This window comes from Caloenas nicobarica, chromosome 25 (genome assembly GCF_036013445.1).
Source record: "Caloenas nicobarica isolate bCalNic1 chromosome 25, bCalNic1.hap1, whole genome shotgun sequence".
NCBI classification, from domain to species: Eukaryota; Metazoa; Chordata; class Aves; order Columbiformes; family Columbidae; genus Caloenas; species Caloenas nicobarica.
Window position 1 is genome coordinate 4,547,732 of NC_088269.1, and position 16,369 is coordinate 4,564,100.

Below are 16,369 nucleotides of genomic sequence, written 5' to 3' on the forward strand. Positions count from 1 at the left end.
GTTCTTGAGCTTCCTCCCCCTTTTTACAACCAAATGCCTTATTCTGTTCATTTCCTCCCCTCTTCTCCCTTTCTCCTGCACACAACTTCCTCAGTCACAGCAAAGTAAATCCTGACAGACTGGAGGAGAGGCCAGTTCTACCTGCTCGCTGCTCTTCAGGGCTAGAAGTCCCTTTTTGGGCTCCTCATCCCCGGCCGCAGTGTCTGTGCTCGCAGAGGCTGTGCTGTTAGGAGGGGGACTCTTGCCATCTAGTGGGAAGGGATGGGAAACTTCAGCACCTCTACCATCCCTCGGGGTGAGAAGACAAAATGCAGCTCTCCTTACTGAACTCTTAGTGTGTGTCATGGATGAGGTCCCACGGTGTTGCCACCGTCTTGAATTGCTGAAGCTGGATTTCTCAAACTCTTTTTTTTCTTTCTTGAAATCTCACTCTTTTCATGTTTTCTAGGCGCAAAGCTCTGTTTACACCCCTCTGTACTCATCTCGTGGATGGCTGAGTTGCAAGTGGGAGTCTGGCAGGAAGCTGTAGGTATGGGGAAGGAGGCTGGTGTCCTGCTCAGATATTGCAGCCGCCTGCGTTTTATCAGGAGGTTGCTTGGGGGAAGTTGCCTTTCAACAGCTGACTCCCTGAATCGGTGCTCAGAGACAGCTCAGATCTCTGAGTAATTGCTCTTTGAGATAGAGAATAAAAAGTACCTGCCAAATGCCTTGTCCTCGAGTCTTCCTTGGCTTAGGAAAACCAGAAGCTCATGTTCCAGTTGGGAGACTTCAGTACTAACTGGCCTGCTTCGCCCCTTTCTTGAAAGGTGAGGGAAAGAAATACAAGAATGTGCTTTCTCTGGGTGTGTGCTGCTCCGCTGTTCAGGGACTGAGAAGGAACAGCTGCTGTCATGCACAAGAACAGACATCACCTCTGAGCCCCTGGGTCTGCTTCAGCAACGTATCTGCTGTGAATATTCACAGGGCTTCAGGCTCTCACCCACTTTAGTGAACGAGCCTTCCGTTTGCTCAGAGATGGGTGTAGTTAATGGATGCTGAAGGTGCATTAATCTCTAAACGATGCGTCAAACCGAGAGCTGGAAGATGTAGGTCTGTTGCAGATCTGGTGAAGCTGATTTGTGCTTCTGTTTGGACAGGCCGTTTGTTAACAGCGGGGATCTTGTTTCTGAATGTTTTTGTGGAGCGTCGAGGTCAGCTGTGCCTTTAGCTACCTAATGTGAAAATCAGGTGGGTGATGGAGAAAGGAATCACGATGTGGTCGTCATCTGTGCTGCGTTGACCATTGGACTGGAGCACGTGCAGAGGAGAGATTGATCTCAAAGGACTGAAGTTACTTCTTACAGAAAATGAATCTCATTTTTCCAGTTTTGTAGGCTGTAAAAGCTTTATGACGCAAGGGTCCCTCCCCCAACAGGAGCAATGCAAGCCGACAGTCCTTTTGGCAGCAAATTGGCAGTAAGAACTAAATAGCAGGGGCTGGGAGTCTGGAAGGTCAGTTCAGTCACTACCAAGCTCCTGATGTAGAAATTTCAGTAGGGATTAAACCTGTCATAAAATTGGGGGATGCCTGGACATATTTCTCTGTAATTGCTGGTGTTTTTCACCAGCCTGCGAGCTGAAAAGCGGGGATTGAGCTCTGCAATTACACATTGTGGGAACTTTCCACCAGGGCCAATTGGTGTAAAAATTGCCACGTGTCATTAACGCTCTTACAGGGCAGTCAGGTCCTGCAGTTCTTTAGGTATCGCCTCGATCATCTCTCTGCGGAGCAACCTTTACGGAGCTGAGCGTATCTGCTGTGTGAATTGGAAAGGGCAAGTCGACCTGTGGCTCCAGTGAGTCTACAGAGCGAAAACACGAGGTTTGGGGAGGCAATGAGCCTTCCCTTTTCAGAAGAACTGAAAATTGGAGACGAGAGATTATAGAACCTAATAGCGCGTACCTAATTTTGGGGAGCATAGACTGTGACTGTGACTGCTTGTCTGTATGGCAGACGCAGAAGAAAAGATGTAGGTAAAGGATGTGGACCCGAAATGGCCACTGCATTCGTAGCCAAGAGACCAATTCAGCCAAGCTGGTACTTGTACAAGTGTTTTGCGTGAAAATATCCATTATTTGTGGAGCTGCTGAATGCAGCAAAGCAATGCCCGCCGTTAGCGATGGTGTTGCTGCCACAAGGGTGCATCTTGGGCCCTTTGTAGGAAGAAGCTGCCGGGGAGAGGATGGGACATGGGCTGGCAGATCTGTGTGTCCCTCCTGGAGAACGGCAGCGAACTCCACAGAACCCCAAGAGCAACGAGGTCACAATTAAACAGGTTGAGAGGTGACAGGGTGGCTGGTGGGCTTGGCAAGTGGTTTTCCTCATTGCCTGTTTGCATGACCAGACGATGCAAATCCGGTTCAAGCAGCGTGTTTTTTTCTGCAGGGTATTATTTTGAGAGGTTTCCTAATTTTTTTTCTTTTGGTCTTAACCAACTGCAATATGAAGGGGGCAGCAAATTCCCTGAATCCAGCGCGTTACCTCGAAGAGCTTTGCTGAATTCCTGCTGAATGTTTCGCTTTATGCAACCGGCAAACCCTTCCATCAGCTGGAAGCCTGCATGGCATTTGCTGCTTGTATCCTTACCCGACCCGGGCATTCGGCAAACATTCCTTCGGCAGGCTGTCATGTTTCTCCATGCCCCGATCAGCAGACGCTCACACATTCCTTCTGGCCAAACTGCCTTCGGGTTCCTGCCAGTCTGAAATAACTCTGCTCTGCGGAGCTTCTGCTGCAACACGTTTTCCCAATGACGTTCCTGAGACCGAGCGAGGCGAGTCTGGCCGGGCTGGACTCCCCGGGTGCTGCCCTGCTGATTGCCATGGTGCTAATTGCAATTTACAGCCTTTCGCCTCTTTTGTGAGTGGGGACAGGAGAACTAGGGCGCTATGGTGTGCGAAACCCACTGATGCTGACTTCTCTGGGGAGAAAAGCCAAGCTCTGATCCCGTGGCATCCTGGGTTTAAGTCCTGACATCTTGATATGCTCTGTATCACACCAAGAAACAACTGTCCTCTTTCTAATATTTTTTTTTTTTCCTTTTTTAAGAACACAATTGACCCTGGGGAACTGCCTGCAGGAGGCTTTTCCAGCTTGTGGGAATGTGGCTGTCATGTCCCTAACAATATTATCAGGTGGCGTAGTCTCCTCTGGGTGGGTATCATCTCCAAACCCAGTAAGTACTGGGACCATTCTTGCATTGAGCTGAACCCTCCATTCTTGAGCAGACCACTTTGTGTAGAGTCTGTGAAACAAAAAGCAGGACTTTGTGCCGAACACCTTATGGTCTCTTGCAAGGCTGAGCTCCTCTGGTATTGTCAGTTCATTCAGTGAAGAGTCATGATGTTGCTTAAATTATTCAGGGCTGCATTACACTTCTTAACGAGCTTCCTGGCTGTTGCCAGCATGTTGTGGATTCCTTTTCTATTGGTGCCCAGTTCAGTGCAATGTCCCTTTCCAATAAAAGGTGGCATCAGAGTGTGGGGAAGTGCTGCACATCCTGCCAGATAACTGATGTGAAACCAGGCAGGACTGACCTGGAAGAGGATGCAGTGGTCCTGTGCTACAAAAGGGCTTGCTAGAGAGTCCTTTACAAAGATGGATATACTGAAATAAATGGGGATATTCCTTCCAAAATTAGCCTTTGGGAATACCTGCTGGTCTTTCCGCTGACTTGTTTGAAAACCCATTGAACATAGATTTAAAAACCTGAGGTCAAAGCTGGTGAGAAAGTACATTTCTATTCTTTGGGAAATGCTGACACTTCAGAATATGTTGCTGTTTCAGACTGGGTCAGAAGACAAAGTTTCAAGGTCTTCTCTGTAACAGAGATTTGAAAGCCACTGTTTTCTTGGTGTTCTCACAGTAACAGAAAATGGAAGTGTATAGAATAGTTATGGTGCATTAAAAGCCTAAATGAAAAAAAAAAAATAGTTTTGAAATACAACCACCCCTAATTGAAACAACTGCAGAAGTTTAAAGCTGCCTCAGAATAACGTCTAGTTGATTTAGCAACTTCTTGTTGATAGAAGAACCGTTTCAACCAGCTCAGACCAGTGTTACTATTTCACTGGTTCTGTTCACACCACAGACGCTCTGAATTTCCTGACACAGCAGAGATTGGGATTTTTGATTGGTCTTTTGGTTTTTTTAACAAAGATTTCTTTTTAGCATCTGGTTAGTCTTCGGGACATCAAGGAGTGTAACTTGCTGCAGATCTAGATGGTTTTTACGTATGTGCCTTGGTTTGAGCTGCTGTCGGTATGAGCTTTAAGAACATCGAGCAGCTGGAAAAGCGGTTGCTGGATGGTGAAGGGTTAAGGTGGGTGATTCCTGAATAGCGGGGAGAGCTGCAAACTCCCCAAACTGTGGGCAGGGCTGCGGGTTTGAAGATGGAAACTCCCCAAACTGCGGGCAGGGCTGCGGGTTTGAAGATGCTGTGCTGTAAGATCCTGCGCTCCTCTGTATTTGTGGGGTGCTTGGCACTGAGAGGCTCTGCATCAAATTGGGGTGCTTAAAACCCCCTGCGATTACACCGTATTATTTATTTAACCCTGGTATTGGTGTGATTCGCAATATTTGTTCTCTAGGAATGTCCCGAGAAAGCATTCGTGTTCCTAATGCACTTCCTTCCTTGCAGCTCTGGCTAAATTTTTCCCCCCACGTTTCTTTTATTTTTTTGCAGTCCTGCTCGGATTACAAGACAAGCCCATGATATCACCCGCTATGAGCTGAGGCTGAAGGGGCTGGGTCTTGGGAGGGGTTTGCTTGGCGAATTCTAGTGAAATTTGCCAGCAAGCAGCAGCTTCTTGCAGCGTATTTCTCTGCCTGCAGGATATTTTCCAGCGCAGACGGGACCACTCAGCCGGCAAAGAAAGAACTTCATGAAGCGGGACAAGAGTGAGATCACCCCCAGCACAGCCCACCGCTGCCTCAAAGGTAAACGCCATCCTGCCGAGAGCAGCGGAATTATTGCTAGAGGTGAAGGAGCTGATTAATTAGCTTAAACATTTCTAACCCTCTCTTGCTTCGGGGCTCAAAGTTTGATTCCCCTTCTTCCCTTTTCTCTTTGAATGTCTTTTCTTTCTCACCCATCGGTTCGTTAGAAAGTATGATGTTTAGATGTAAGGGGCTGGGAAGAAGGGAGGTATTTTTTTCTAATTCCTGCCCCCTGAGACTTGATTTGGCAGGGGTGGGATGACACAGATATTCAGTGTCACTTTGCAAAGGTGTCGTGACCAAGTTACAGATTTTCTCCCCTTTCTTGCTCACAGGCATGCACAGATGAAATAAAAAAGACATGTTGCAAACTGTCTACAAGTTCAGGCAATGCATATTCTGTAATATTATTAAAATATGCTTGATTTAGACCAGAAAGCTAGAGCACATGCCATCAGCATTGTGTAAATGTTACCAGCTAAACTTCAGAAGCTGTTTAAATCCTCCTCTCTGAATAACTGTGCTCTTTCAGAGGAAAAGGCTCCAGTGCAGATGTTTCCCATTGGCAGAAAGTGCAAAACAATTATATCTCTACTTAAGAAACTTTTCTGCTGTCATTGCTTGGGCTTTGCAGCCCCTTGCAAAGGAGCCCTCAGCCTCCCAGCAACTTTCTTTAGGCTGTTTTATCGTGCAGAAATCCCAGTAATTTTCAGGATGACTCCAGGTTGTGCAGCGGTATCCACCTGAAAAGTTGCAGCATAGAAATATGGGGTGTTTGTCTCTGCAACAAACCTAAGCTAGGTGGAGTTCTGATTCTTCAGCATGCACATAAATTGCTTTGCTCTCTTTTACATTCATTTTTGTTGTTTGTTTAAACAGATATTACTGTGGGGGGGGGGTAAAAAAAGGTATAAACACCAAGGTAGTTCAGAAGACTATAGAGAAAGATGCTGGTTTAGCTATCTGAGAACATAGTAGGAAAACTATTTAGCATATCTATAATCAGCTCATGAAGATGACATTGAAATGCTTTCAAATTTGTACTGAATAGGAGCTGAAAAATAATTGCTTCAGGGTTCCTACTTGCCAGTTCCATTTTGTCTCTATTGAACTACCCACAGTGGTGGAATTTCCTTGGTTGGAAGCTAGAGAGCAGTTAGAAAACATAAAATATTAGCATGAGCTACTGTAATAGCAGAACATACAGGGAGAAACCAAAATGGGTCACTAATATGAAGCTGGATACTTCAGCTGGGGTGATGAGGCTCAAGATGACTCTGTGCTCTCCAGTCCAACCCAGTGTGGTGCTGGGGCAGGAGTGCAGGGATGAGGCCTTTAGATAAATGTTTAAGAAAGTTTTAGCAGCTTAGGAAAGCCACCAAGGTTGGAGAGAGTCTTGATGATGCAGTAGAGGACAAAGCCTTTGTCTTCAGCAGAGTGATTTAATAGAGAAGCTGTGCATTTTGCTGAACGTACCATCCTTTTGCAAGGTAAGCGGAGACCCCAAATGCATGCCTAGTAATTCTCTGGATTTTTTTTCAATATCTTGACTCCCAAGTTTGTTGTCTTTACTGTACCACTAACTTCCTTTCTGATTTTTTTCTGTTTCTTGCTTATTTGTTTTAACCTTTTATTCTTTCTCCTCCTGAACTGTTCCATGACATCCTTGGTGCTGTTTAAAAACCCAGTGATGTCCTGTCTTAGGACAACTCCAGTGGATGGAATGATGTAGCAGATCAAGCAGTTGGTTTGCAAAGTGCTTTCTGTGCAATCTTCTGGGAGCACGTGTGTCCAGATACGTGTTTACTATGAAGTATATTTGGGAATAAGTTCTGTTTCCTATTAAGAGTACGGCCCAAGGTCTGTGGAGCAGCCAGCTGGTGCTGGCCAGGAGCCTGAGAGGTGTCACAGTTTGCATCTCTATTCGTCTTCGTTCTCTGGCACCAGGCAAAGGGGAAAGACAAGGAAAATAAAGAGCTTCCCAAAATGAAGCATGTTTGAATTGCAACTGTGACTTGGGGGGAAGATGCTGCATACATTCCTGGGCCATATACATCTTTTTTTGCTGTCTATTCTAAGTGCTGCCTGTTGTAGTTTATCCTCATCAGCTGGCAAACACTCTAAACTGTTTTCTGTTCCAGGTAGGACATACTTCAGTAAGATTTTGGGAGGAAATAAAGAGGGTGCATATGTAGGTACCTTTGAATGTGAAGCAGAGGCCAGAAGGTTTTTTTAGTAATTATTAAATCATGTTATTTCTGTCTCGAGTGAGCTGGTGTTTCTGCTTTTGTCTGAGATGATGTGGTGACATTCAAAAGGGGATCCTTGCTGGGAGGAGTAAGCTGTTGATTTGGGAAGGTGAATAATAGCCCATTAGTTTCACCTGGTGAAGGCTCTGAAGAAGTAAAAGCTCAAAATAATTTTGAAATGGAACTGGTGCACGTTTCCCTGTAAACCTGTGGCCATCTGCCCCCTTCAAGACTTAAGACCAGAGCCCTGAAAAGGCCTGAGTCAGCAGCTAGCAGGAGCAAGCCTTAAAGCTTTAAATTACATGTTAATGTGGCGATGGAGAATCATCTTGCAGCCTGAAGTGAGGACGGAGAGCCAGGAGACCTGCAGTATTTTCCTGGCTTCTCCACTGGCTTTATTCAATAGGTTTTTAATGTGCTGTCTTGGATGCTTTTGAATGGGGAGACCAAAATATATACTTTTAGGATTACATCATTAATAAATCTGGAGGCTATAAAAGAGAGGACGTGAGGGGAGGAATGAGCCCGACAATAAAGGGAATAGCCAGCCCAAACCAAACGTCCTGCAGATCTAAGCCTAGATTTGTTCCTTGGGAGTTCAGCTTTGAGGCTTTGGGGAAAAAAATGTGTCCAACTCTTGCTCACAGGAGCAGAGGAGTGGGTTTACTGAAACATTTTCCTTATTAAATGTTGTTATTGTGGCTTATAATGATGCTGCCACAAATGTGTGTGCAGTTGGCTGCTGTCTGCTACCATCCATGTTTAAACACTCTTAGTGAGTCCGTCGCTGGGCTCCTGAAGTTTCCCCACTGAACCTGGGTTGTGGAAACACTAAAAATCTGCTCGTGTTCAAATTCCACTGGCTTCTACTTTTCCTGACATCGTGACTTAGTCTGAATAGTTTCTCTTTAGCACCTCAATAAACAAGACCTCTGGGTAGGGAGGGTTTTATTTCTGGGGTGACGCAAACACTGTGCAAGCTTTGCCTCCTCTTGATATTTGAATGTGTGACTATTTTGAAGCAGCCGGTAACGCGACCTGGAGGAAAAGGGAGCTGCGGTTGCCGGTACACACTGCAGTGTTGTCTCCCGAAGCGTGGAGGATTGCGGCTGCTCTGATCTCACGGAGAATTCCTCTGGGATTTGCTCCCACAGCTGGAACTGGACTAGGAGGGAGATTTCTGGGTGTTTCTTTAGTACCTTCGCAAGGAGCCCAACGTGGTCCTCGCAGGATCCTGACGAAGATGAGACACGATGCCGCGTGGCCTGAGCGCAAAATGTGTGCGCCCCCAGTGGTTTTCCGTAGAGAAGGTTTGGGATTGTGTTCCTACGGGCTTGTTGAAATTCCTTTTTGCTGGTCAAACTTGCCTCTGCGGAGCAGGGAGCTCTCAGGCAACCTTGTCCTCCCTCACCCCGCTTCTATTGTTAAATGGCGGGTTTTGGGGAACAAAAACCCACTTGCAGTCGCCTTTTGGAGTTTTGGGGCTCTTGGGGTGTCTGACTTGTCAAGGCTTTGCAAGGAGTGACAATTACACCTCCTATATTTACTACAATCTTAAATTAGTGTCTCCCTTGACTAATCTTGGTATCAATTAAAGTGACCTGAAGTCTGTTGTCACCCTCCAGCTGCTCGTGGACCGCGGGATCTCCCAGTGCTGTGACTTTTTGAAAAGGCTCTGACATCTTGCGGTGCTCTGTCTGCTGTATTAATTAACACTAAAGGGAGTACCGCTCTCAGCTGGGAACTATTACATCCTGCCTCTGAATGGTTTCCCCACATTATTGTGTCTTTTGGCTGAAATCCTTCAGCAAAATGACTCGAGAGCTCTGGTTTACATAGAAAGCAGTCCTGGAATTTGGATTTGTGCAATTTTTAGCTATTCCTTGGCCTCTGATCACGACAGCCCCCTGTTAACCTGAGCACTGGTCACTGTTTGCCTTGGAACCAGGGAAAACGTGCTGACCTGCTGGTTACACACTGTTTGTCCATCCTTTTCTCCACTAAAATATTCTTATTTAGTTTACTGTTGAGCTCTCTGGAGTATGATAAAACAAAACCGTAACCTACAGGGGAACTTGGCGTATTCTGTTAATTAACCCAATGTGCCTTCTAATGTCTTGAGAGCTAAAGGTCCTTCAGGACTTGACCGTAGGGCCACTCACCACACATTATCTGCCTTTGCCTTCTCGAATACCCTGCTACGCAGCAAGAACATCCAAATGCTTCAGAATCCCAGCAATATAGAACCAGCAGCACATTCTTGTGTGTGGGGGACAGCCATGGGAAAGCTATAATGACTTATTTAGAAAGAACTTTCAGCTAAGTCAGGGCCCTGCTACCCCTCATCTTAGTTTTTGGAGAGAGATTGTTTCAGTCCCACTTAGTTTTTGATTAGTATTTGCTGAGGCTTTTAAAATCCAATTTATGCAGTAGCAAGAAATAACAGCCACATGAAGTGAAGTAGGTCAAAACAGATGTTTAAAGAAGATTAAAACTGAAAAACAGATTTTTCCGAAGACCATGAGGCTTGCAGGTCTGCTGGGCTTGAGGTTAGACGTCCCCGCTTTGGTATTCTTACTTATGACTAACATGTGTTATTCTTCTCTGTCATGATCTAAGGGGGTTACTCGAATTTTTTTTGTGCTGTTCATGACAATTACTCTGCCCACGTGTTTATCCTCTGGGCTAAAAACCAATCTTGTATGCATGAAAAAACATTGTAAGAGGTTTATTTTGAAATCTGTGCTAGTAGGTATTGAAGTCAGACATGTCTGACTAGTACTAATGTGCCTTGACCAGGGAACCTTTTATTTTTACAGGACACGTGTATCCTGTGCTGTCGACTGCATTTTCTTTGGGAAATCCTCCTCCTCCAGCTCTCTCTGACACGGGGCAGGACTTTATTTTATTCCTCTCTCTCTGTCTCACCTCCTGACCTGCAAAAAAGGGAAAAATACCTTGTTTTCCTAGCAGTATTTCCCTGAATGCCTGATGAAAATATATAAATCTCAGCCTCGTGAAACCAAGGTGAAAGTATGTGGCTCCTTGAAACCAAATGTTTGCTTTCCAAGAATTTTTTGCTGCATATTCCTCCTTCCACCCCCGAGATTTAGTTAGACCTGTTGTAAAGCCTCCCCTTGCTGTTCTTGTTCCCTCCCCTGATATCCAGTGCTTGAATTGTAACCCACGTGCTTTCTACTTCATTTGTCTGTTCCTTAGGCAAATGCCTTTCGTCCCCAGGTCTCAAAGCACTTCAGTAGGAAGCGCAGGATCACCAGCCCTGTTTAACAGGAGGGGAAACTGAGGCACAGCCCTGGACGTGACCTGCCTGAGGTCGCGCAGCAGGTCAGTGTCAGAACTGAGCTTTGAACCCATGTCTCTGGAAATTCAGGCTGGTTGCCTGGGATTTCTGTGGCACCTCGAAAGGCTGGTTAATGTGTTTTGCTGTGTCTCCGTATGTATATCTGATTTTCTGATCATTTTTTAGGGATAGCTAAAACCTAGCAAAAATACGGGAGGATTTTAGCTTCTAGACATCCGTTTTTGGAGCCAAGTTTTTTCCCCTTCTCCCTCCCCTTTGGTGATTGCCAGGAAATAATAGGGCTTTAAGGAGCTGGGGAGTTTTTTCCCACTATACTCTGGCATTGCTTCATTTGGAAACTATTCAATCATCAACCCCCACGTGTGCTGCTCGACCGCTCCATGTGCTGGGGACCGCGGGAAGCGGGGCAGAAAAGGGCCAGAATTTAAACTCCGCACAGCATCCGGATGAAAATCCTTTAATGAGTCAAAAAGCTGCTGGTTCATGGCTTAAATGATGAGCTTATTTAAGGATGTAGCACTTCGATGATGAGTCAGTCGCTATCCAGACTTAGCAACCCCGAACTGGAGACCATTAACTCCTGCATCGGACAAAGATTTGGCCAAGATTTCTGCCAAGTGTCTGTACGGTAACAGATGTTGATTCTCTACAGATGAAACCGGACATGCAGTGATAGAAATAATTCTTCTATCATCGTATTGGGAAAACAAGCTTCAATATAAACACCTCACTTCTGACCATACTGTAATACGCTTCATTACCCTTCTGGTTTTCCACTGTTTAAGTGATCATTTTGGTTTCTTTATTTAAGGAGATATGGGGAAAAAGGGGTTTAGTTCTGTCCTGGGAGGGTTTAAACCAGGGTTTGCCATAGCTTGCTAGAGCTGCTGAACTACTGGATTTACAGAGAAATAGGAAAATCAATGGCTAGCACTTGCGACCTGTAGAATTTTACCCTGGAAAAAATATTTTCCAGCTAAAACTTTTTAGCAAGTTGGCATGAACTTTGAAATGCTTATCATGGGAATTTTGGGGTCTTTTTTGTTCTTTTACCCCACAAGAAATAATTTATCGGTCTCTGGTTTTTACAGGCAGCACTGTACGTAGTCTCTTCCATAACTGCTGAAAGAAGAAATAGAAAGTCTGTGTCATTACCAAGCCTTACTGAAATTTCCTTTTCATTTCAGCACAGCCACACGGTACCTACCTGCACTGATCGGCTGCTGGTAGCGAAGGACTTGGCTCTGAGAACTGCGAGCACTGAAAATGGAAAGATTCCTGCATTCTCCCCATAACCACTGTTTCATCGCGCTGTTCTTCGTCTCCCTGAGCCCGCTGGGCTTTGCCCAGTACGAACACTGGCCCTACCTCCCCGGTTACCCCGAGCCACCCCCGCAGGTGTACCAGCCCCCCCAAAGGCCAGCCAACGTCCCCAAGATCCAGCTGCGCCTCGCGGGGCAGAAGAGAAAGCACAACGAAGGAAGGGTGGAGGTGTTTTACAGCGGAGAGTGGGGCACGGTGTGCGACGACGACTTCTCCATCCACGCTGCGCACGTGGTCTGCAGGGAGCTGGGCTACGTGGAGGCTGTGTCGTGGCTGCCCAGCTCCAAGTACGGAAAAGGAGAGGGTAAGGGAAAAGGAGAGGGTAAGGGAAAAGGAGAGGGTAAGGGAAAAGGAGAGGGTAAGCTCGCTCCAGAGCAGCCGAGTTGTACCAACAATTCTTGACCTGACAATCAAATTGAAGGGGTAATGAGATTTCCTACAAATGTAACTGAAATAGCTCCTCGGTGGAGCGGTGTCTCTTTGAATCAGGGTCCTATTAGATTAAACAGTTTGAATAATAAGCGTTGGCTCGTTTAGGCTGAAATAAGTTAAGGAATGGTGAGCTGAAGGACCAGATCGTGGTGCGTGAGCTCTGGCAGGGATGCTGGGGAGCAGCCGGCGGTGGGTAAGGGTAGGACCAGTACAGCTTGTCAAGAGGGAAATCACACAAATTGTAACATATTCCCTATTCACGCTTCCATTGCCTTGCAGCGAGTCAAACAGAACCTCCAAACGCTCCTTCCTCTTATTTTTTTTTCCTTTGAACTGTTTAGGCTCTAAACAGGCCTGTGTGATGCTATACAAATCTTTCTTTTCCCTTGTTAGCCGTTTTAGAAACACATGCATCATATTGTGCAGTGCAGACTAGCTATAAAACCCCAAAGGAGTGTGCACACTTCATCTCCTATATAAAACTATATTTATAATAATTCGCTTGGGCTGTTCCTGGTGGGAAAAGCTATTTGCCCCCACCCCAAATTGTACAGCCCCAAATTGTACATCCTTTCTTGCTCTTCGAAATTGTACGCAATAGACTTGTGAATAATTGCGGTTTGCACCTTGTTGCACCTCATTCCCAAATATGTGCTGAACAAAGACTTCAAAAAGTGAATGTTTGTGCGGTGAAGCAATGAGCTCTTAAAATAACAATGCTTGAGAGAGACTAGCTCTGTAATAGTATGGAACTAAATGGATTTAATTGTTGTCTTTTCATGTGCTGTTAGTTAAATGTTGACTTACGGAGAATTTTTTCTGCAAACATAGAAGTAACCCACAGATTATTTCCACTGCAGCAGGGATAAATATGTCTGTTGCTTAGCACCACTTGTTAGTGCTCACACCTAGCGAAGTATTTGGTACCCTAAAATATGGTGATTGCTTGTTTAGGGGGCAAATTGTAGGGAAGCAGCACGTGCCCAGCGCATTTCCAAAGGGAAAAAGCAGCACTTTGAAAAGGTGAATCTCAGAGATGCTGTTGGGTCTTTTGCTCTCAGCTGCTTTGGGAAAACATGGCCTGAAGTCTGCAGGTGACACCTATTGATTTTTTGTCTGCTCATCTCAGAAGTGACTTCTGAGGGACCTGATTTTTAAAAGAAAAATATATATGCACGTACACGCGTACGTTCATGTGCGCACGTGCGCACTTTTTGCTGGAGGGAAAATGGTAATTACAGCCTGGGAATTGGATCTGGCAATTTGTTTTCAAAGAGCACCCAAATAACAGGAGGTTCTAATCAGCAGTGGTTTGGTAAAGCTTTTGCACAAATCTGCTTTTAAAAAGCTAGGGCATTTAATCAAAACTTTGAGCTGTCTCCAAGATGACGTTTAATGAGGATTTGATAAATGAGAAGTGATGTAAAGAGAAGCCTTGAAGAGAGGATGGATGATTTGGTGAGTATGATTAGAGGGCAGGGTCTAATCAGGCAAATGGAGGGGACCCAGTGACACTGCGTGCTCTGAAGTGGCCATCATCAGAGGAGGTCACTCGTCACTGGCAGATCTCCTTCAGGCTGCTGGTATTTTTTATTTCTATGCAGATAAGGAAAAACTGTGGGGCAGAGCTGTTTGCAGTTACTAAGTACCTGAGGTGCATCATTGATGTTCCTCAGCTGCTTTATTCAAGTTTATTTTACCAATAATCTCTTCCCTTAAGAACACAGCAGCCTCGCTTGCTTTCGGTACAGTCCAGATTTGCCCTCTTTGGTGAGTCTCAGTTTGGTTTTTCTTTCCCCTTCAGGGAAAATTTGGCTGGACAATGTCCACTGCACGGGCAAGGAGGCCACCCTGGCCGCGTGCACGTCCAACGGCTGGGGAGTGACGGACTGCAAACACACCGAGGACGTGGGGGTGGTCTGCAGCGAAAAGAGGATCCCCGGCTTCAAGTTTGACAACTCCTTGCTTAACCAAATAGAGGTAAACGCACTTAAAACGACAAGCTGCTGATCAAGAGCTGCCCGCTGCTGCACGTTATAGGTTATCCCAGCTGCGCGCTGGGGTTAGAGCAAACTCTTGGCGGTGCTTCTAGACACGACTTTCAGACCTGAATTTCGGCTGTTCAGAGCATTTTATGTGTAATAAGAATTTTGAAAGGGTTTTTTAATAGTGTAAGAATAAATCAGGAGAAAATATATTATTCCTGTTCTGCAGTTTTCAGAATTGAAAACTCGTTTATTTTGGTTTTAGGAATGTATTTGGAGAGAACGGGATATGTGCTGTACTTCATAGACCTTAAACATGGGTGACTTTGTTCATAGCAGTAAATTATTGAGTTTTCTTTCCCCCGATGCCTCCTTTTCGGTACTGGGGTCAGTTTGGAGTGCGGGTCAGCAGGTAGGCTGGGATTTGGAGGTGAGTAGGGCTCACAACCATGACTTGAAAATGAGTGGATTTATAAGGAAAGATATACAAAGATTTTTTGCACAGTTTGGCTAAGCAATGATGGACTAACCATGATAACTGTATGGAAATATTTGCGGGAATGGTGGATTAGTACTGGAAGGGATGAAAGGAGTTGAAGAGAGGAAAATGTGGGCTGGTCCCTGGGGGGAAGGTTCTGGTCGTGCCTGGGTTGGATCAATGGGCTGAGCTTGAGGCTCTTGGGAAATGACAGAAGTGAAATGCTTGAGTCACCTTCCAGAGGACTTGTTAGATTCCTGCAGCATAAAGAGCTGGGGGAATGCTGGGCTGGAAAGAATCTGAGCTGAGCTGTCAAAAGGAGAAAAAAAAAAAAAAAGTGGTGTTTTCCCTTCAGCTTTTCAGATTGGAAAGTATTTGTGGTGACTCGAACATCTCCCTTGTTTCAGATGCTCTGGTGTTTCAGTATGTGAATTTAGTGGTTGCCCTTGGTCAAAATTGATCGACAGAGCCTATCCAGTAGCCAGCGTCAAACCTTATTTTAAGCAGAGAATCCAGGATGTATCACATACCACAGTGCGGTTTCCATGGCTGAATCTTGGCTTTGTTCATGATCTCAAACAGTGGATACAGCCTCCTTTATCACTCTAAAACAAAATTATTCCAGCAGTTATTGATACCTATTGATGTAGAAAAATTCTCCCAGCATTTTCTTCTACCAGATTTTTCCATTGGAGGTTAATGCTGTGCAGAATATTTGACAAGGGAAGATAATACACTCAGTCAAACCTTTTATTGCCCTGCTGAGGCTTTAGGAAAAACACTGTATGGATGAGCGGGCAGCATTCAGCATTTTCTGCAAGCGGGCAGATACGGGATCTGAAAGCCGAAATTCTCGCCTTGACCTTGCTTCCCTTGGCTAAGGAGGGGAAAAAAGAGATTTTTCCGGAGGGATCTCAGGCTGCACCCGTCAACATCCCCGTTGTTGCTCGGGGAATGAGGCGAGATCATGGAACATCCCTGATGGCTTTGGCAGACGCCTGTTCCCCAAAGCCACAGCGAAACCTCCCAACAGAAGCCTGGAAGAAAAGATGCTTTAGTCTAGACGGAGGTCACTTCACTCTGGGATGCTTCAGATATTAATCATAAAAGGTTTGGAGGGCTCTGCTTTTCCATTAGCTAAGCACTGGAGTTTGGCTAATGAGTTGAACACACTGGGTAATTCAGGGCTCGCTTGTGCCGATGCTGGGGGGGTGCTTAAGCTTCACATAAGTAAAATGAATCATGAGATTGAAGCAGTTCATGTAGCAGAAGCCTGACAGGATCCCTCAGGAGAAATCGGTGTAAGAGAAGCCGTGTCCTGGCAGCTCTTGGGAGCCCTGTGTGGATGAAAGTGTCCACGGATGTGACATGTAACGGCATTCGCAGCAATCGCTGAGGGGCACTGGTGGGGGGAACAAAGTAAAAGAGAAGAATAGCTTCAAGTACCTGCACTGAGAGCTGTCAGCCTGGCTGTGCCTGGGACTTTGTCTTGGTGACAGAAAATAGTGTTGCATTTTCTGGGCAGTGTGCTCTGTGTGTGCATGTGCTTCTCCCCTCCCTATCACTGCCTGAATTTTATGAACAACTGTTGCTTTCTGCAAA

The 16,369-nt window shown here is 45.6% G+C and overlaps 1 protein-coding gene across 4 annotated transcripts in view; it reads left to right on the forward strand.

The window, feature by feature from the left end:
- LOXL2 (lysyl oxidase like 2) overlaps window positions 1–16,369 on the forward strand; it is a 46,970-nt gene that overhangs the window by 1,637 nt on the left and 28,964 nt on the right. Inside the window, exons 2-5 of one of the 4 annotated variants that reach the window (XM_065651494.1) lie at window positions 4,874–5,020; window positions 10,468–10,572; window positions 11,737–12,176; window positions 14,109–14,284. In XM_065651494.1, coding sequence (XP_065507566.1) covers window positions 11,816–12,176; window positions 14,109–14,284 — 537 coding nt within the window. In that variant the 5' untranslated portion in view covers window positions 4,874–5,020; window positions 10,468–10,572; window positions 11,737–11,815. Of the gene's footprint in view, window positions 1–4,873; window positions 5,021–10,446; window positions 10,573–11,736; window positions 12,177–14,108; window positions 14,285–16,369 lie in introns of all 4 variants that reach the window. The other 3 variants (XM_065651493.1, XM_065651492.1, XM_065651495.1) reach the window with 3 other exon arrangements.